Source organism: Microcebus murinus, chromosome 4 (genome assembly GCF_040939455.1).
Source record: "Microcebus murinus isolate Inina chromosome 4, M.murinus_Inina_mat1.0, whole genome shotgun sequence".
NCBI lineage: Eukaryota > Metazoa > Chordata > Mammalia > Primates > Cheirogaleidae > Microcebus > Microcebus murinus.
The window spans coordinates 68,644,434-68,667,671 of NC_134107.1; the positions used below are offsets into that span (position 1 = coordinate 68,644,434).

The 23,238-nt window shown below is 36.0% G+C and overlaps 1 protein-coding gene across 11 annotated transcripts in view; it reads right to left on the bottom strand.

Annotated features, from left to right (window-relative positions):
- The window catches only part of DLG2 (discs large MAGUK scaffold protein 2), a 1,870,454-nt gene that overhangs the window by 1,116,215 nt on the left and 731,001 nt on the right, over positions 1–23,238 (bottom strand). The window contains exon 1 of one of the 11 annotated variants that reach the window (XM_076002371.1): positions 17,385–17,913. The exons of 9 other annotated variants lie outside the window; for them this stretch is intronic. In XM_076002371.1, the coding sequence (XP_075858486.1) occupies positions 17,385–17,486 (102 nt within the window). In that variant the 5' untranslated portion in view covers positions 17,487–17,913. Of the gene's footprint in view, positions 1–17,384; positions 17,914–23,238 lie in introns of those variants that run through there. One more of the 11 variants, XM_076002385.1, reaches the window with a different exon arrangement.

The window sequence follows — 23,238 nt, forward strand, 5'->3', positions numbered from 1 at the left end:
CTTTAAAAAAAATGAATGTGCTGTCTTTACAAGAAAGACTGTTAGGTCCCACGGTTCACATGAATCATGATTTCAATTGTGTGCACTGTAGTCAGGTTTACTATATTCTCTAAAGAAAAACTTGAAACTCTGACTTGTTCTAAATCATTGTTCTTTCTTCCCTCAGATTAGATTTGAGCTAAGCCACAAGATATTGAAGAGGGTGATTTCTACCCAGATAAGATGTAGGTGCTGAAGCAAGTGGTTCAGCAAATGGAGGAAGCAAATGTTTACCATTCATATTTGCAAAGGTCAAGCAGTTCTATTCCACAAATTCTCCCCCTCTGAGATAAACAAATAAAGCTCAAGTCTATAAAGCATTCCATTCTACATTATATTTTCCTCAAAATATTAATGTGCAATTGGATGCTTGGGTCTCAAGAGCTGAAGTTAAGAGGAAAAAAAAACACTGGTTTTGGCATATGTATTTGATGACAATTAACATAAGCAAATTAGCCAGGTCTTCAACTTTGAAGATATTCTCAGTGGCAGTGTTAAATAAGAGAATAAAAATAGCTTTTTAGACTAGTAAGGTCTATAAGAGCTCCTGAATGATATTATTTTAATTTTTCCTTAGCTTAAAAATTGGATTTAAAAAAAATAGTGCTACAAGTATGTAGTGATGAGAGGTATATATGTATGTAAGTATATATATATATTTTGGGAGGAATATATTCCCTAGAATCACATTATCATATTGTTTTCTCCTGTGCTTTAAATAACAATAATAGTAGCAGCAAATATTTCTTAGAATATATCATATTAACTGCTTCTATATTTAATTTTTAATCTTACTTAATTCTTACAATATATGTTTTAATAAGCCACTAGTATTTCCACTTAAAGACTAGTCTTCAGGAATTTTAAGCATCTTTCTCATTTCTCCACTGTTAATAAATGGTAAGAGCTGAGTTCATTACCCAGATCTGTTGAATTTGCAAACTCACATCTTTACCTCCATTATATACTATCTATTGACATAGATGCCAATTCCTAAGTCATAAGGAGTCTAAACCTACATCCTGCAAAGATTTTTTTTCCTCTAAAGTATCTAAAAGAAGAAATATCTCTTCAGAGTACAGTTTTCAGAGTTAGGCAGACCTGGGTTTGAAGACCAACTTTACTCATTTCTCTCTATAAACCTGTACAATGCTATTTATTACCCTAGGCCTCCAATTCCTTTCTGATAAAATTGAACTTTTATCTAGATAGTCATTCCTTCATTTATACAGCAAATATTAATAAGTACCTATTATGCACTAGATATTTTACTGAGAATTAGGGTTAAAGTGATAGATAAATAAGAGACAGCCTTGGCCCTCATGGAGTATACAACCTAGATTTTCTATATGTAGCCCCAAAACTCATACCATTGTAATACTTTAAAAATATGGAACATTTTATATTTGAATGGCTTAACCATTATTAATCAGAGCTTTTCCTAAGTAATTAATTTATTCATATTATTACTTTTATAAAGCACTCTCATTTCCTTCTTCTTGATTAGTTTTTCTGGACAGTAGCCCTGATTTAACCTGAATTTATAGGCAATGACTGGTTTATTCATTTATATATACATTTGTTATTTAAGTAAGCACATGTGCATGCACACACATGCACACATTCATTTCTTGAAAGGATCTGAAGTGGCTTGTTAGTTAATTTAAGAACTTTTTAGCTGGTTGCTCTTAGCAACAGTATTTAGCAGTTCTGCTTAGTTGGCCAGAACAATTTCTTAAAGGGAATGAAGCATTCAAAGTAGTTTAACAAATGGAAAGTAAAGGACTTAATTCAGTGGCACCTATGCAGGGACTGGTAATTCTAATTTAGTTGGTATGGAGAGGATGGAAGTGCTGAAAAACCCTACCCTACACATCAGAATTTTCCAGATATCTCCTTTTCTTGGACCATTGCACGCCCACCACACCCAGAAGACCAGAACACCAAAGCTGAATGGTTCCAGTTGTAGCACTCGAGCCAGGCCTCATTCTCTAAAGTATAAGACCAATTCCTCTTACCAGTCCTACTACAAATCATTCAATTCTATTAAAGACACTGACAATACCTGGATTATGAGGCTGTCAAAGAGATGAAAGCTTCTGTCAGTTTATAAGCAATAAAAGTAAAACAAAGTCCTTTCAGCTGTTAGGAAACTGTAAACACCTGGTTTACAAACTATGGCCCATGGGCAACCTGCGGCCCGCCAAGGACATTTATCCGGCCCACCAGGTGTTTTTGCCACCACTGCCTGTCCTGCTTAGCAGCCGACTCACAGTGCGCATGTGTGGAACGTGCGCTGCACTCTCCAACAGCCCTCCAACAGTCTGAGGGACAGTGAACTGGCCCCCTGTTTAAAAAGTTTGAGGACCCCTGCTGTAAACTGTTTTAAGATGGATTTAAACTAACTTAGTAAATTTAGGCTACTATGGGGGTTGTTTATAGTTATTCATGTATCCATTCAATCTCTCACCAAGTATTTATCAACCAACTTCTAGGTTTTAGTCTTGGGGACCGAGGGATTATTTTATTTGCTCATTCAACATATATTTATCAAATATCTCATTTTTCCCTCTGTTCTCATGAAGTGGAATTCAGTAGAAATTATATGCAGCTAAATATATCCTAAAAATGAAGTATGATGGGTGTCATTGTGGGTGAGGCATGGGAAGCTTTAACAAAAGTAGGATAGGTCCTTCTTATTTGAAATTAACACTAGTTGTCAGTTACCTAAATAATTAAACATAAAGATTATATAAATCATTCATTCGACAAACATAATATATTGAGCATTCAGTATGTTGTAATCACCATACTAGTAGCTAGGTATTCAAGATGTTAAGTCAGACCTAATAGAATTAGAGCCATGTGATAATTCAGTGAAATATGATAGAGAGAAGTACACCATTCCATAGGAGCAGACATGATAGAGTGCCCATGGTTGTCTTCCATGAGGAGATGATACAAATTGGGTCTTGAAGGATAAACAAAGATTCTATTAAAATTTATTTGATCTCCAACCTCCTTAGAAAGATCACATATCATTGCAAGGCACTGGACAAGTGTAGAAGTGAATAAATACTTTATTTGCTAAACAAACTAATAACGTTCTTGCTGGCAAGTAGAATGTTTATATGTAACAACTAAATAACAATACACAGTGGTAGATAACTCAGAATCAAAGGCAGCTATGTAGAGAGTGTCTTGAGGGCTCTTAACAGCCAGACCGAATACAGGGGAAGGGTTTCAAACTGTTAAATATGTCAGGATTATTTGTTTGAAAATAAATAAGCAACTATAGACACATCATGTGAACCATCTGATTAATATTTTCTGAATGATATATTGAAACACCTTTATAGATTAAGCACAATTTAACATGGAATTAGATTAAATGGAACTGAGTCTGTAAAAGGTAATTAGAATCTTCAAAACCACCATTATCTATGAGCCACAACATCAAGTCCTCAACATTAATACTGCAGGACTGACAGAACTCACTTTGGCAAATCCACTTCTTCAGACAAGAAGAAAGTAATCTTGATATGTAACTAGTGACAAAAAAAAAACAAAAGAACAAAAAATGCTGAACTTCTGTAAATCTACTTATGTCCATTGATTATCTCTAATATTGGTAAAAATTTGGTTGCACTGGAATTGAAGTTGCTGCACAGTTTTCCAAAATAGCTTGAGAGAGAAACTAAGTAAAATAAAACCTCATCAATTAAATGTAAAGAGGAAAAATTAACCTAAAAACTGCAAAAGGAAGTCTAGGGTTTTCCAGATAGATCTCTTCTCTAAAAATGTACATAAAGATGATTTATACACCGATGCCAAATGCTCATTCAAAATTGCAGAACATTTAGCTGTGCTAGGGGAAAATAACACATTTCAGGTTATTCTTGAAAAATATAGGAGTTATCTTCTCGAGTTCAATCAATGAGACAAAAAATGTGCATGAGGGCCTGGCAACATCCAAAAATTAGCCAAGCCTAGCAAATTTAGCTCTACAAGCCAACACCTAGACTTTGGTTGTTAGTAGACAGCTGGTTGATCTGAAATTAACTCTTTAGGTGATTTTTTTCCTGCCTTCCTAGAACCTAGAACATTTACCACCTAAGCCATCTTTACACATAAATAAAGATTTTCATCTTTTAGTCAAAGATAGATTTGAGTCCATAAATCTCTGTAGAGGTAGCAGGGCTTTTGGCACATGCAAATTCTTGCAGAGTTTCTTAGCTTGACACTAAGTGTAGAAATAACTGATATTGGAGGTATATATGAAACTGATTAGACCAAAAGTAGGAAGGTAATATCCAGCTCCTGGACTTCTAAAGTGAAATGTAAAAGAATGAAAGGGAAAGCTAGCAGTGGCCTTCAGCCGGCCTACCTACATACTCTCACTGATATCCATTTTAAGAGTACAATAGACATATTTTCAAGCTAGGAGCTATCTGCAAGAGGTTAGAAATCAGAGGAAAGAAGAGACCAATAGCCTAAAGTCATTCAGCTCTATTTCTGCCCTTACTATCTGAAACATTTGTCTATCTTCATTGCATAGGTGGAATTTTACCTGACTTTGTATGCATTTGCTGAGGTCTCTGCACTGTGCACCTTCTGCCTTTCAAGATTCAACTAGGTAACATGCATTTTTATCACATAAATACTAAATGAATAGTATGAAGCAAGCACCAATTTCTCCTTCTGCTCTTGGCAGCATCCAAGAAATATCTTGGTTCATTGCTTTGGAAACATGGCCAATCCCTAGGAAATGCTTAAGAAGGGACAAACAAGAAAAAGGAAGACTTTCCCTGGGCTTAGGCTCAGAAACACGAGTTTAAACCCCAGAGCCACCACAACATGCTTTGTGACCTTGGTAAGTCATAGCATAATTTAAGAAGTATGCATATTAAAGGAACTTTAATGGACACCCAGCCTAGCCCAACTAGTTATTTAATCTCCTGAATAATATCACAGAGAAATTGTCTTCAGCTTGATGCTTAAATGTCTCTAGTGAAAAGAATTTTCAACTCAATGTTCCTTAGTTTCTTTATGTATAAAATACCTACTTCATGGAGATGCTGTGTTGAGGGATAAAAGATAACTAGTTTCAGAATGCTGTCTATATAATATGATAAACAATATTTTAAAATATGAGTAAGATCAGGATTGGGGTATTCTTTCTAAGTAACCAGATAAAGCCATTACAAAGAGGTAAGTACGGCATGCAACAAACAAATAATCTTCATTTCCAACTGCTTAAACCCTTTTGAAATTAAATTTACTACTTTTACCTGAAGAACAAAGGTATAGTTTGCATGGCCCTGGTTTCCTATTTCCCTATAGCTACTTTTTTCCTTGCAAACATTTCAAGATAAAAATTCAAAACCCCAGAGTTCTGGAGGAAGCTTTCTCTCTTTCAGCCAAAACAGGCATCCGGTTTCTACAATAAATGAGATCATAGTATCCCCACTCATACTGCTATAGATAAGAACCTGTCAGCATTTTCATTATAAAACCCTCTCTTCCCTCTGGCTTGAGAGACCAATCATAGCAATTTGCTGGGGAAATAGCTCCAGCAAAGGGCAATGCACAAGGCTCAAGCATAGAGAGAAAATGTTTTTATTTTACAGAACTCAAGAAAGGTTTATTTGGAAATTAAGCAGGCTGAAGAATCCAAAGGAGCATTTCTTTTGGATGGGCATTTGGCCTTTTAAGTAAAGAAAATAAGGTTTACTAATATTTAAAACAATATTTTCTCAGGCAACAGATGTTAGTTAGGAAAATGGTTATCTAGTTGAATACCTTCAGGCACCAATACCTCTGGTAACAACAGCTATTATAACATACACATTACTCAGTCTGTGCTCACATGGAAGGTGCTTTGGGGATTGGAGGCATCCTCTTGCAGACTCGGGTAAAATCATAGGAGTGTGGAAATTTATGCCAGCACTACTTCAAATAGGAGAAAATGATATATATTAATATTAATAATATGCTAGTGATGATAAATAAAACCTTCCCTAGGAAAGTGATGGCACTTGGTGACTACTCAGTGAAGGTGGGTTGAATATAGTTAATAGCTGATATGGTTCACACAGTTAACTTTTTTATATCATATTATGCTAATATAAATAAAAGTAAAATTGGGAAGGGGTGAAAGAAAGAAAACTAATATTTATTTAGTGGCTACTACATGCCAGACATCATAGTAGTTGCTTTCTTATTGAACTGGTATAATAAAACCACTAAATACGTCTTATCTCTATTATATAATGAGGAGACTGAAGTTCATAGAAATGAAAGAGCTTCCCCAAGGTCACAGAGCTAATGGTTCACTCACATGATGCCTTTTAATGCCAACCTCTCCCCCTAGGACTTATTTCTTACTTCTATGTTTGCCTACCCCAAAACACACTCAGGCTTAAGACTCACCCAGGTATCTCTGCTTGGTCCAGATGGTAGAATAGGGTAAAGCATATTCTAATATTTCCTTCCCTCTCTTCCTCCCTTCCCACTTCTATCCAATGAGAAGGCATACCTTCAATGTCACATCACTACTTTCTGCCAATACTTCCAAAGAAGTTTTGGACCATAGAGATCAATGATAGATTTGAGTCCATAATCAAACTCTTTTTCCTTTCTGATCTAGTGTAAGTCTTTAAAATCCCAGACTAAGTTTGATTACCTTCAAAATGCTTTCTCTAACTATACCAAAAGCAATCACTGATTCTTTTGTCCTCTCATTACCTGTATCAGGGCTCCCAAACCTACTGAAGTATGAGATTATTTTTTAAATGTTAACTATTTTGTGTACCCTCACTTGATGTTAGTTGTACATGTGAAGATATAGTATCACATAGGGATTAATGGCTTCTTAAATCAATCTATTTTGGATGCTGTATAGATTAATTCATATTAAGTTCTTAGCATAAAAATCTTGTGCATGGTGATTACCCAAAAAGGGTTAGTCTAACCTGTTCTGTTGGTTGTTTTTACCATGTATATTTCTTAGTACTGGCTCACTAGCCAAACTGAAAGGGTCCCAAGGCGAGGACTGTCTTTCTGTGTTTGACTATTACTCTGACACACCCAATCTAATGCTAAGCATAATAGACATGATAAAGACAGAGCTAGAATTTTATTAATCGACAAGTATAGCTATAATTTTCCAAGTAGAGGGTTTCACCAAACTGCAATGTGGATAGTTGGAGACATAGCACTAGGAGAATAATCAGTCCCCTACGCTTAGGTAACAAACCGATTGATATGCTAGTAGCTACCATCATATTTGAGATCTTATTAAAGTGATATCATTAATAATTATTTGATGATATCATTATTTGGAATATAATGCAATGATATCATTAATCCCTGGCTAGTTTAATCCAGGGTTCCCCAACCTATGGTGAGTAGTATAATTATTTCATTACATATTACAATGTAATAATAATAGAAATAAAGTGCACAGTATATGTAAGGAGCTTGAATCACCCAAAAACCATCTCACAGTCCTGGTCTGTGGAAAAACTGTCTTCATTGAAAACAGTCCCTGGTGCCAAAAAGGTTGGGGACTGCTGTTAATCCACAATGTAGATGTTAAGGCGTTTACAATGCACTGGACCAGCATTTTAGAGATTATTACTATTTTCAGTGTGCTCATTCATGAAGATAATTTAAATCACCTTGGGAACTTGAACAAAACTTTAATAAAGGTAATGTAATGAAACACCATCAATATAATGTATTTTATATTAGGAATTACACACAAAAATTGATGTCAAAGATATTACCTTATTTATAAGGTTTCAGAAGCCATTATTTAGGATACTATTCTTATTCTATTCAACCTAATCATTTAAACTAAAATTGTTATTGTACTCTTCATCATCACTACAATGTACAATCTGTTCATAGTCTGACAAGAACATTCATATATGTCAGAAGAAAAAGCCAATAAAATAACTTTGAATGTCTTCTACTGTGGTACATAAGGAAGTATATATGGAAGTATAATCTATGATTTATAATGAAATAAATCCATGACCTTGTGAGAAAACAACTACAATAAGATCCCTTTGGCATTGAAATTCAATTATATTTATAATCTATTAGTTTCTTCATCCCTTACTAGACAATAATGACTTATTAGTGATGACATATCCAGGCATCTCACCCCAGATACTAGTTGTATTAGTCAGGGTTACCCAGAGGAATTGAACCAGTAGGAGATATATAGAGATCTATGTTTATATATCTATGTCTATCTCTATATACCTATATCTTCTTACCCATATATATACATACATATATATGAAGTGGTTACCATGATTATGGAGGCTAAATCCCAAGATCTGTGATCAGGAAGCTGAAGACGGATGATGTGTGCTTCCAGTCTGAGTCTAAAGGCCTGAGAAACCAGGAAAGCCAATGGTATAAGTTCTAGTATGAAAACAGGCAGGCTCAAAACCAACAAAGAGCCAGTGCTTCACTGAAAGTCCAAAGGCCAGAAATTGTTTATGTTTCAGCTCAGAGCAGTCAAGCAGGAGGCTTTCCCTTTTACTCAGTCAGAGTTTTTGTTCTGTTCAGATCTTCAATCGGTTGGATGAGGCCCACCCACATTAGGAAGAGTAATCTTATTTACTCAGTCTACCAATTCAAATGTTATTCTAATCCAGAAACAACCTTGTGGATATACCTAGAATAACATTTGACCAAATGTCTAGACATCCCATGGCCCAGTTAAGTTGACACATAAAATTCAGTCCCACTCCAGAGTAACAAATTGAGTAATACCCGGTCTAAATGTCAGGGAATATGATCTCTAGGAAGTCTGATAACACAAGAGGTTCTCAAAGGCAAAATGTTAAAGGAAAATGACAAACAAACTATAACAAAATACACACCATTTTATTTTGTTCACTTGTACATTCAGTAAACATTTATGAGTATCTCCATCACTCACTCATTCATTCAAAAAATATCTATTGACTGCCTTCTATGGAACAGGCATAGTTCTATTCACTGGATCTTCCAGTCACTATGCTAAATGAATATAATATGGTCTTTGTCCCTATGGAGCTTACAGTGTGGATGGACAGACAGGTAAATAGAATTTCCAACTGAACATTACAATGAAGATCCCAGGATTAAGTATTAGCTGTCACAGGAGTTCAAAGGCAATTTAATTCAGAAGGGATTGATGTTAATATTTACCATATGAACTTTGAAACTTTAATTGAATATCCATAAGTAATTACAAGGTAAAAGTCTTCATAAAATCTGAGATTTTTCAGGATCCTGAATTCTATGACTCAACATTTCTGTGAACATATTTTAATGGCTGCATAAAAGTTAACCCTCATTATTTTTGATAGTTAGGGTTTTCCTCTCAAATTTTCTATGATTAAGAATAAAATATTTAAAAGACCTTGAACTGTCAAGTATACATTATCAAAGGGGACACAAGGCTCATGAAGCCTGCTTGACGAGACATTCAGTACCTGTTTCACTCATTAGCTCATTTTTCATTTTCTCTTTCTGGGTCAAGCTTAATCTAGAATTTTTGTTTTGGTGTGAATTATATAAACTTCTAGATTCTGCCTTTTGTAGCATTAAAACACTTTAGTAATGTGTTGACAGGTTAAAATACACCTCATTTACTGATGGATGAATTTCAATGTGCTTGACTAAACACTATTCAGTTGACTCTGTCAACAATCTCAACCTTTTTTCACCAATATGCAAAGAAGTTTTTAATAAAATAGAAGAAACAACATATATTGAATGTTTACCACATCTGAGGCATCGCACTAAATATTTTCATGTGATATCTCACTTAATTGTTATAACAGTCCTAAAAGAAGGGTGTTATTTTTTCTGCTTTTAACAGATAAAACTTGTCAATTTCTCTTTTCTCACCTTGATTCTAAAACTACTAGTTCATAGTTAGAAGTCATGACACAGAAAGAATATCATTGAGTTAGAAATTAGGAGACCTGGCTCTGTGACTTGCTATTTGACCTTGACTAAGTCACCTCCTGTCTATATGATTTAATAATCTCATGTGGAAAATGATAGTGTGAATACTATGAGAAATAGTATATTGAATCAAACTCCTCTCAAAAGAAATAGGTTGTACAAGGCTGACTCCTCTGACAAGTGTACTTTGCATTTATATTCAGGTGTGTCCCTGAAAAATGTGTGTAAATGCAAATTGACTTATAGCTTAAAGGCACTGAACCTGCTATTTGAAAAAGTACTGCAGTTATTTTGGAAATGCGTTTGCTCTAGACCTAACCTGCTTAGGTTCAATTTTGGCCCTGCTACTTAGGAGGTTTGTGACTTTGAGCAAGTTACTTAAAGCACTCATGCCTCAGTTTCCACATCTGTAATGTAGGGATAACTACCTGTCTCAAAGGCTTATTGGGAGGATTGAGTTGACATTTGTAAAGCATGTAGAATAGTGTCTGGCACACGGTAGTAGGTCAGTGTGTGTGTGAAAACTATTACAAGCTGAAGAGTGTTATGACATATAAAGTAACTTGTGGCAGTGCAAATTTATACACCCATTTTTAAAATAAATGCAGCAATAACCATCATCAAGCATCTTAAAATATTTTAAAAATCTGATTTAGTCATTTCACTTATTCTATCCTGTCAAAAGAAAATAATTTTAAATCCCAAAAAAGACTTATTCCCTAAGATGTCTATTTTATTTTTAATTGTAGAAAATTGGTGGGGGAAAAGTTTAAATATCCAAAGATAACAATGGTTCACCGTTTTTCAGCTATTAAAATATGTTCACCAAGTGTAATATAAATTAAAATATTCAAATGCAAACTCAATATGATTACAGCTACATTTTAAAAATAAGTTATGTATATGCCAACAAAACCAAAATGATACCAGGAGAGTAGGAAAATATACGCTAAAATATAAACAGTTTTTATCTCTAGTCCTTTGAAACAAGAAATATTTTCTAAAATTTGTTTGCTTTCTGAGGTTTCATCGTTTTAATGTATTTCAATGAACATATATTACTATGAAATAAAAATAACACACCAACATTGTCAAACTTTGTCAATGTTCAAAATATATATATATATACAGAAAAATTGTTCTATCGGTGGCAAAAATACACACAGTAATATAACAATTGGTGATTCCTCTTTTATAACAAAGTTAGCCACATTTAAATAAGCAAATGAGCAAAGAAAACTAATTCTCTGTCACAGAGACATTCTAGGTAGGAAATTGAGGTCTGGGAGGGGTGGAGAAAGCCAGAGGGTTCCAGGGAACTGTCCACCAGAGAAGTGCTGACAAGTCCTATGATCTTGGGTGAGTGTAAGAGCAACCTCTGGAGGTTGGGAGCCGACAACCCATTTTCCCTTTCTCTTTCTCCTCTTTCTTCCCCCTTTCCCTTCTTATTAACCTCTTCTGTTTTCCTTCCTTCTGCTACTTTCTCCATTTGCCTGATAACTATGAATATTGAAATAAATAACAGTTTTAAAACACCCAAATAGTGCCTAGATGTTTAATAAAACTAAATTCTTCACCCTTTCCTTTACTTTTTTACATTCCTTTCTCCTTTCAGTTCCCTCCTTATCTTTTTATTTTTCTTCCATTTTAAGATCCTCCTTACTCCCCCTCTTCCCTCTTTAATGTATTTCATTAAATACATTCCCCCCTCTTTTGGGAAAGTCACTATATAGAATAAAGGAAGGTTGTTTTCTACCAGATGATTCCTTTCCTTTGAGAGGCAGGGCTCCTTATGAAATGTCCAAATATTAATTGGAAAATAACAAGTTCCAGGAACTCTAGAACATTTTCATGAACTTGTCCCTGTCCTAATGCATCAAAGAGAATATTAGAGGTACCTGATGTGGCCTGGGGCTTGATATTTTGATTCAGTTAAGCTGGTTATATTAACAAATGATTATTAAAAGAAAGAAAGAAGTTCTCTATAAAGTTTTAGTCATATTTATTTTTTAAATTGTATATATTTAAGGCATACAACATGATGTTTTGATATACATAGTGAATTGGTCACTATAGTCAAGACAATTAACATAACCATTATTTCACAGTTAAACTTTTTATGTGTTTATAAGAGCACCTAAAACCTACACTTTCAGAAAATTTACAGTATACAACACAATACTATAGTCCTCATGCTGTACACTAGCTCTCTTCTACTTATTCAATGTACATAATTGCAACTTTGTGCCTTTTGAGCTATTCCTCCCCATTTTTTCCTCACTCCTCATAACCACCCTTCTATTCTCTGTTTACACGTATTCTATTGTTTTAAGATTCCACATATAAGTGAAACTCTGCAGTATTTTTCTTTATTTCTCTGGCTTATTTCACTTAGCGTAATGTTCTCCAGGTTCATCAATGTTGTTGCAATTTTTTTAAGGCTGAATAATATTCTATTTATAGAATATATGTATATATATATATGAATATATAGAGATAGATAAAGATAGAGACAGAGAGCGAGACCACAATTTCTTCATCTATTTATCTGATAATGGACACTGAGGTTTTTTCCATATTTGGGGTTTTGTGAATTATTGTAAATAATTCTGCAATGAACAAGAGAGTGCGGCTATCTCTATGAGACATTGATTTCACTTCCCTTGGGTATATATCCAGAAGGGGGATTGCTCACCCATATGGTAGTTCTATTTAATACTTTTAGAAACATTCACACTGTTTTTCATAATGGCCACAGAAGTCTACATTTTCACCAACAGTGTACAAGGGTTCCCTTTTCTCCATACTCTTGCCAACATATGTTTTCCCTTGCCTTTAAAATTGATTGATTGATTGAGACAGAGTCTCACTTAGTCACCCTGGGTAGAATGCATTGGCATCACCAGAGCTCATTGCAACCTCAAACTCCTGGGCTCAAGCGGTCCTCCTGTCTCAGCCTCCTGCCAGCCTCCTGAGTAACTGGGCCTATAGGCATGTGCCACAACATCTGGCTAGGTTTTCTATTTTTAGTAGAGACTGGGCCTTGCTTTTGCTCAGGCTTATCTAGAACTCCTGAGCTCTACTTGCCTCAGTCTCCCAAAGTGCTAGGATTATAGAGGTGAGCTACTGGTGCTCGGCCTCTCTTGCCTTTTTTAGAACAGCCATCCTAACAGTATGAAGTAACATCTCATTGTGGTGTTGATTTGCATTTTCCTGATGATTAGTGATATTGAGCACCTTTTCATGTACCTATTGTCATTTTTATGTCTTCTTTGAAGAAATGTAAATTCATGTCTTTTGAGGTTTTTGTTTTTAACATGAGTCGTTTCAATCACATCTTCCTTTTAATTAAAACTTCAAAGCAAATGAATACTTGTAGATAACATTATAGTTTATAAAGTACTTTTGGAACATTGGGAAAAATAAAAAATATTCCACCTTTTTACGTTTGTGTGTTTTTGAAATGTTGGCTACTGGAAAGAGGAGAGTGAAAGTAGGGGATCACACAGGCACTGCTGACCTTGGATGCAGCTATGAACAAGATAAAGGAAAGAGAAATAACATATAGGTTGGGCCTTGAAAAATTACATTCATATTTTGGATCCTTGCAGGTGGAGAAAGCAGAGTTAAGTGAAGGTAAAGCTGATGTGTATTTTATGATAATGACACAGGAAGTACTTTGAGGGAAAAAAAAATTCTCTCAGAAATCTTCTTTATCTGTGGAAAGTCAATTCCCATAAAGGGCCTTGTATATATGGTAATAGCATATGGACCTGGGCAAAAAAGAGGACTGATATAATGGGAACACTTTTTCTGGAACAGTGGTATTTTGGTTTCTCTCATGAGAACTAGAGTCAGGTGGGACTGTGGTATTCTGTATTTTAAGAAAGAAAGTGGAATTACTTTCCTCAATAGACTCGGAATTCCTGGAAGAAAGGAATGGTGTTATACTTACATTTGTATCTCTAATGCCTATCACAGTGCCAAGGATAGAGCTTAGCACAGACAGTCCATATTTATAATCATAAGTCACATAGTCAGTTAACTAAGTTGTGTAACAGCCAGGATGGAGCAAGGCAGGGGGCTAGAAATGGCAAAGTGACAAAATAAAATAATTTTGAGTTTCTCCTTTGAAAGCTCAAATTACTCAGCATCCTGTAAACCATTACTAGGTTTGGGATAATAAGGACAAAAAGTTTTAGTGTTTTTGAAACTGACAGTCTGGCCTACATATTAACATGGTTTTACACTTTGCCATATGAAGTATTTTTCAGAAAAGGAAATGCATATCCATCCTATTAATCTTATTTTTATACTTACTAGATAATGTTGAAATGATTACATGTTTTTGGAAGCTCCTTATTGACATCTATGTCTCCACGAGGTTTTGTTTTGTTTTTTTCAAAAAGTATTTACATTTCACTTTCATGCTCAAAGAGCCCACCAAAATTCTTATTTTATATTTTTCCTTAAATCAATATTGCAAGTAGTATAGTCATCTGTCATATCATTTGACTTTGAGAACATAGGGGACAAGAGCTGTTTATTACCATGTCTCTAGTGTCTAGTATTCATTGTGTATTAAATGAATATGTGTTGATTGAATGGAATAATAGTATCAGTTTTTCATTAATTTTCATATATACACTTCACTTTGTGAATGTTCTATCAATATACAAATGGTTTCTACATTTTATTTAAACAGCATAGAGCAGAGAAAAGTAACTTTTGGAAAAGTAATGATTGAGCTCATAACAAAGATGAACAATTTATCCAAAGAACTATGTGAAAAGATTTCTCCTAGAACTAATGATCCCCTCTCAGTGGAGCTATGAAAATAATCAAAGCCATAGAAAAGGAACAATCATACTAAATAATCCATGTATCTCATTAAAATTTTATTGCTCACAATCACATAGGAATATGTAATGCAATGGTTATTATTGTGCCCATTTTACATATGAGGAAATTGAGACTTAGAGAAATCATACATATATAGTAAGTATAAAATATAGTTTTGAAACTCAAGCCCGTACGAGAGGCAAATTTTCCACATTACGGTCTGTTGTCATCTGTCAGCTAGTGTTGAAGAACTTCACTAGAGGAAGGTTAGAGTGGAAGGTCCTAGTATTCTTTCCACATCTAAAATTCCAAGGTGGGAGACTTACATCAACCACTCTATAATTAACTATCTATTAAGTATGGGAATAATTGATCCCACTATATGGGCCTTTTGAGAATTATCTTATTCAAGTATTTGGCAAAATAGGATGGGATATGTGAAAGCATAGTAAAAGCATTATTTCATTTTCATAGAGTATTGATTTATTTTCCAAAGAACAATATCTACCAACACACATGATATATGTTTTACTCTATTGATGACATAAATCTCTCTCACAAAGTGAATGAGTGAAACTGGAACACTAAAAGGAAGAAAACTTAAAGGAAGTTAAACTAATTTAATTCTCTGCCTTTTAAAAAATATGTATGGTTGTGATTATTTCAATTCCCTCTAATACAGCTTAAAAATCAGGGGAAACATAACAGCATAAAAGAAACTTCTTTGAAAATGTGCTTGAAGGGGTGAATATATATTCAACAACATTCTCTACACCAGTTACTTATCTTATTTGATTATTAGCTTGTGTTTAATTTCCCTTGACAAATAATTCACCTTTGTTAATAATCTTTTAGCACTGAAAAGCAATTCTCTTCAATTCATTGGAATGGATTTTAAACAGTAACCATTGCTAAGATGCTACTATAAATGCAGTTAAAAGAGAAAGTGGATAGAAGCATGAGAGAGGGTGGCAGTTTGTATAGGAGAGGACCTAAGTGGTTAGTTATTGGTGCTGTTCATTCACATACATCTTTCTGACACCGATGAACATACAAACCTTCAACAATTCTAAGTTTGGAGGTCTGAAAGGGGCATCTAGCTAATATTAAGTATGAGTAATTATTTTTTACCTAATCCAAAGGTGTAACCTATCATATTCAGTAAAATAAATAAATCTGTCAATAACTTTATTATTAAATGATTTTATGAAAGACATCATCAGAGAATGTTAGAGCTGGAGGTCTCAGATATCATCTCATCCACACCCTTCATTTTATAGATGAAAACCTGAGGCCCAGATGAGGGAGAGATTCTCTAGGCATAGCCAGTATGGGATTCACAATCCTGATTCCCAATTTTTCCTTAAGTCCACACTTCCTCTGATCACTATCCATGAAGTTCAATGTGTATGTTTCATTAACTTTACTGCCTAAAGTGTTTACCAGCTGCCCAATCCAATCCCTGCTATTATCTTCCAGAACAATAGGGTTAGTGTGATATATATTCACTGAGGGAAGTAAATTTTCAGTTAATTTCATATGAAGTTCTCTCTCTCTTTCCTTAGGGAGTCACCAAAGTGGCCACAAGAAGTGTTTTATATAAATAAGTTGGACAAATCCACCAGCTTTTCAAAATGAAAAGAAGTGAAGGTTTGTACCTCAGAGTAACAGGGCATGCACTCAGACCATTCATGAGCTAAAACTGTTCAAACACCAAGCTCTATGCATGTATACGTCTTTTTCAGGGAGCACATCATCAGGTCCAACAAAAAAGTGCCACTAACATATTTCAGACAAGGAGCAATGAATGATAACCTGTTTTAAAAACCTTCAAACCTCATTTCTTTGGGAACACCAATCACCTTTATAGAATCTGGGGTGGGACACTTATTCGCTACAAACTTCACTGAGTAACTGCGCCACCTCTTGATAAAATTTCTGTTTGTTGATTTCAAGTGGATTGTATAAATTCAGAGAAAACACACACAATTGGGGACAACATGAGCCTAGCTCCAGATTTTCTGTCTAAAATAAAAATAAGCTCCTCACATTTAAAAGTACCAAATTGCAAACTGATGCGTTTAATTTCATCTGGGGTACATCTACCACCTTAGTTACTCCTGCCGGTTGGCTCAATGGGTTGAGGCTCCAGGCCACGGTAACCTGAGATGAGTTCAGGAGCTCCCAAATCAGCGCCAGAAGCCTAGTCACTAGCTAAATGCATAACGAGATCCCAAGCAGAGAGCCTCTCAAGGCGCCTCCTTTCTGAGCCGCATCTCCTCGTGAAGCCTCTCTGTATGTTAGAGACCAGGGTCCTGTCACCACCGAGTTATCAGCCCAACATAGGACGCCAGAAAATCGGTGCGCTCTCCTGGCCCCCAACCCAGCCGGCTCCCAGAGAGAGCAGAGCAGTCGTAGCTTCTGTCACTCTCCCAACAGGCAGACACATAAACAAACAACAAAAGGAATTGTTCTCTCCCGGGAGGGAGGCAACATGCATTAAAAAGACATGAACCTCTTCCTACCTTGCATCCAAACATCAACGACAAAGTGTTGTTGGTGCAAGCAACTTTGCAGTGGCAAATCATTGGTGTAAAACAGTCAGGGTCCTTAACAACAGGGGACATTCCTTCCGGGCTGCGGCAGTGGCAGCTCGCTGGGGGACCCGAACACGGCGCTCTCCCGGCACATGGAGCGATAGCCTAGACCGAGTGGCCGCTTCGATCGCTGCCCCCTGCGCCCCGCGTGGCCATCCTGGAGCCCCGGTGGAAGCAACGCTGCGGCCAAGTACCAAGCGTCTCGGGGGCTCCCTTCCCTAGGGAATGAAGTGTGGGGGGAGGGACAGAACCAAGGGTTCCCCCCCAACCCTATGGTGAATTTAGGGGAGGTTAAAAAAAAAAAAACATAAAAATAAAAGGAAGCGAGGCGCCTAGAGGAGGGTTCAAGGGAGGTGGGGCAGTATTAGCATGTAAAAGGATGTGCCCGCCTACTCGCCCCAGTCACACAAGATTGTCATGCGAGCTGAAGGGGGCTGAAATTATTCCCTCCGAAGGAAAAAAAAAAAAAAAAAAAAACCTCATACTGCAGCTCTCCCGATTTGGTAAAAAGCCAGTGGCTTGCTGCAATCCAGAGTCACCGTGGGGGAGCGCTGGCCGGGCAAGTGGGGTGGGAGGGAGGGGCCGAAAGAGGGAGGGAGCACGGTGCTCTCCAGCCTAGCCCAGCCTTTGGGCGTTCTCGGTGCCACCAGAGTCCCTGGCGTTGGAGCATGGGACCCAACCGCGTTGATGTGATCCTGAGACCACACTTGGTCCCCAACGCTAAGGCTGCCCGAGTGTACATGACCTGGGAGGCCGAGTTCCCGGGAAGGGGAGGCCGGCACAAAATCCTCCCAGCCCACTGATAAACAGCGTGCCTGCTGGGATGGCTAGCAAAAGAATCTGTGGTAGAAATGGGCTTAAAAGGGTTTCGCTGGTGCCCTACGCCCTTGACTTCTGGGTCAGCGAGCCTACTCACTCCCTGGGTGGTAGAGGAGGCCTCAGAAGCATTCTTTTCAAACTCATAAAAGAAGTGTCTGTCCTCTCCCCACCTTGATATCTTTGAGGCTCCAAGAAGCCCCAGAAGTATTTATGTTGTTCCGGAAGTAAGAATGATAAGACTGATGGATGCTTTATTGTGGTTTTTTTTTTCTTTTTTAACTGAGGCTGTCAAAATTGCAAAAAGACCAAAAAAATCAGCATGTGGCTGGCACAGCTGCAGAATTGCTTATTGAAGACACATACACACACACACACAAAAAAAAAATGTGATAAGAAGGGTGTGGGGTAGGAAGTGGGTAAAACTAGCACTCTTTGGGTGCCACCTGGGCGCCTGGCACTATGCCTCGCAGATGGTTGGTGGAAAGAGAGCAAAACATCAGTTTGGAATCAGATTCTGGCTCTGGTGCTGGGTGCAGCTTTGTCTAAGTCACTTACATTTTCTGAACCCCTGTTTGCTTATCTGTAAAGTGGGGCTATTAATCCCTAACCTACAGAGTTGTCTTGAAGACAAGTTAGAAATGGTGAACAACACATTCCTGTGGTAAGCCCCAGTACTTAATGTACATTTCTTATTTCATGTCTTAGCCTGACAGGTAGATATTATTGGATATAATCTTTCTCCCGTAGGAAACTGAGGCCCTTAGGATTATATCAGTTATCCAAGTCACACACACAATAAGCTATGAAGGTTAGGGTCAAAGAAGAGTAGTAGAGTTTAAAAAGCAACATCATAAGAGACATCACACACTTCTCCAGAAATACGTTCCAAAATGCCATATCTATTTGGGTAATAAATGAATGTGGTAATTCCAAATGTCTCTTTCTAATTAGGCATTGAATTCAGATCCCACCTGAAGTATACAGCAATAATATAGTCCTAAATATCCATAGCAAACTCTGTTGGAATCACATCCTCCTAATGCAGTTCCATCAAAATACCAGACCACTTATACTCTAAATTAATAAGAATCCCAATATCACTATAGGTTTTGTTCTTATAAAGTTCAAATATGCTGGTAAGAACAAATAATAAAACAACTTACATACCATCAAGTCAAATGCAGTGCCTTATAAACTTTCTTTTACCTACCATATCCAAAATATCTCATCCTCCTCTCCCAAGTTAACGGAAAACAACCCTGATTGTGTCAGAATTCTCTGGGATGCTTGTTAAAAATATGGATTATCGGGCCAAACCCTAAATTCTCATTCCATAGGCCAGGAGAATGTCAGAATCTATATTTTTAATCAGTCCTTTTATGAGAGGAATGTAGATCCTACCTATGAAATTAAAAACTCTTTCAAGGGAAATCAATATGGAACAAAATATGAGCAAAAATCATCATGAAAAGACCTTCAAAGTTCAGTTAAACTTGGTTCTAACTGAAGAGGGCAGCCATGCCTCAGGCTTTGGAATTCTTACACTAAGTGCAGGAGCCCTTATCTAGCTGCTTTCTCTATCAGGAATCAATAGGGGTGATTCAATCTAATGACTATGTGGAGATTTCTGGGACTCGGGAAGTCTAATATACATGTACTTAAACATACCAGGTCACATTTTGGGAGAACTTTGGTCTGAGGTTCTGTGGAACTCTGAAGTCACATTTACAGATTTAGTGTACTCCTGAGCATTTTATTCATTTATTTTACCATAAAATGTGTGATTGTGTGAGCACATCCACCTACAGAGCATCTATAATTATGGCTGGCTTTTCCAAAACAGAATAGATTCTAAAAAGATTGTACAATATTTCCCTTATTCATTAGCCTATAATTTGGATTTCAAACACTGCGAAAGTATTGTATGCTCTATATTGTGATGTTCCAATAATATCTAACACAGTCTTTCCCTAATGAATTACCCAAGCTAAGACTGACCTCCTATTCTAGGGCAGCACTAAAGGCTGCTATGTTCAAGTTATTCCCCATTTTACAGTTTGTGCTGGTTTAGATTGATAAAGCCAAATGAAAAAAAATACACAGCAAAATGTATATTTAGTGTCCTTAATCTTTTATGTTTAATTTTAACCCAATGAGTTAATTTCTCTCTATATTTCCACACACATACATGCACACAAACACAGATGCTATCTGTTTATGTGCATTTGATAAATGCTTTTCTTAAATTCTTGTCTCTCAATAATAGCTCTGGGGTGAATTGAAGGGGGGAATTAGAGGGAAAGTGGTTTCCATGACAATGCATTTCATAGTTACAGCCAGTAACTGTTATAGTTAAAAAAATGAATTACTGTTACCTTAAGATATGTTTAGTTTGAAAAGCAGTAATTTGAGAGTATAATACATGGCGGTATACTGTGATATTTTTAGGAGAAGACATTACTAGGGAATGCAAGAAGATGATGCATTCACTTTAATAGTCAAAATAACCACCCTTAACCAGACATTCAATGATTGGTAACATTTATAGTTCTTTCTAATGATCATCACTTTTATAAAATGACACATTACAACTACCCACTAGTAAACATTTTTCCTAATGATAATTTTCCTCAAAATGAACTCATAATCACAGAAAAACAAGATTATCAATAAATGTGACCAGGGTTTAGTTTTGATCTTTTATTTATTATCATTATTATCCCTAATTAGAAATTGGGACAAGATAAGAAGCACTAGCTACTCACTTTTTCTGTCTTTGCTGATCCTTTCCATAGCAATTTTTAAATAAAAGTCATTCATGTTGGGAGGGAAAAGAATAGATTGGCCAGGGTGCTCCTTTCTACTGACTGTGACTTTGAGCAAATCACTCAGCCTCTCTGAGCCTCAATCCCCTTATCTGTTAATATTAAGATGAAATGGGTATATAAGGTCATCTCTAAGATTATTTCCAATGCTTGAGTTCTCTAAGTGGTCTTCCAAATACATGTTTTTATTTATGTGAAGAAAATTTGAGAAACCATTTTGTTTAGTCACCTGACATCAGAAACTATACTCTTCTATAATGCTTACTATTTGATATGCACTAGTATAATCCTTTTTATGTACACTGTTCTCATTTCAGCACTGTGCTAGAGCCAGATCCTACTAATGAGAACTGATTATGTGTAACTCTTTCTAATTCCCCACTCAGTGACATCATGCTGGTAGCTTTGAATCAGCCATGAAAGGGTATTTACATCACAGGAATTGGCAAGTACTGTTAATCAAAACATTTTTTCTTTAGAGAAACTTTTACCAGCATAACAGTGACCTAAGTACTTTATCTACACTAACTGATTTAGTCATTGGAACCACTCAATCTTACAAAAAGAAATAGGAAAGTGAATCACAGAGAGATTAAATAACTTGCCCAAAGTGACAAAAACTGGTATACTAGTCAGCTAAATGAATAAATTAACAACAAAAAATAATTGATGGCTTGCAACCATGAATGTTTATTTCTTTATCATGTTAGATGTTATTCATAGCTTGGCTGTTACTCTAGTTCATGTTGTTCCATGGACAGAAGAGCAGCCTCTATCAGGGACATGATGTTCTCATGGCAGAATGAAAAATGATCAATGGCTGAATGTATAGTAGCTTTTAAAACTGCTGTTCAGACATTAAAAACATATTCCTGCTCACATTTTATTAGCCAAGAAATGCCATGTGGCCACCTTGATGAGAAAGGGGTGGGGAAAGACAACCTTTTCAGAGAGAGGAAGGTGAGAATATTATTAATAGTAATACAATAGACCACAGCTTATTTAAGTGATAGAATAGGGATTTGAAGCCAAGCAATCTGACTTGAGTATCTAAATTCTTAACAAGTAGGCTATTCTGCCTATAACTTACAGCTAACACATCCTCATTTTTATCTACTTACCATAATAAAGTTTGCTACTTAGTAACTCTTTGAAGGAATTCTTCCCTACGACTCATATAAAGAAAGCAGAGTAGACTTAGAAAACTCATGAACTTTGGAGCCAATAAGATGCACTAGGCTTTGCCATTAATAGCTGTGTGATTTCAATCTTCAAATCCTTTTTCCTCTCCTCCTTTCCATTGGAAATTGAAGTGCACTTATTCTCATTTAATCTTTAATAGAGATATTTTCATGCAAGTGTAATACAAACTTGTTTTTAATCTGTTAGTTTTCCTAAATATGAAAGGCAGAATATATATGTCTTTCTGCCATTAATGAGTTTACAAAGAGGTTACTTTGAAATAAGAGCTAACAGTTCTTCCTAACAGTAGGAAAATATGTATAATTAAGTACTAACAAAAGTATTTAAAGTCTGTAAGAATGTTTGACAAATCTAGTTTGCTTCTCTAAACTACCATTTCCTGTTCTGTAAAGAGGTAATAATGCTATTGGACTGCTGTAAGGCTTAAATGAGATAATGCATTGCAAAACATTACCCTTATCTGGTTTGTGCTAGCACTCAGTAATTTGGAGGGGTTTTGTGTTAATTTCCTAACTTTTTAAAATAAAAGTTAACAGGAAAGAATAAACTTATGGGATTCATGCAATACATATAATCTCTTTATATAACTGAACAATTCTAAGACTTTAAACTTTGTTCACAAATTTTACTCTCCCAATGACTCTCGTCAGACACTTGCTCAGCTACTCATGCCCCTCTAATTGAGGAACACAACTGCAGTGAGGTTTTGTTAGGCTCATACAAATTGACTCTAATATCTGTCATGCTTCCCCCAGAATTGTCAACTCTTTGTGTTCTCTGTAATTTCTGAGCTCTCTATATCCATTTGCCTGGCCCCAAGTATAGACTCCCTTGAACTAGTCACATGTAGTGATTGGTTGGCCTTTATTCACTCCATCTTTACTTGAAATAGTTTTCTTGTTTAGTTGCAGTATAAAATGATTAGTCAATACATG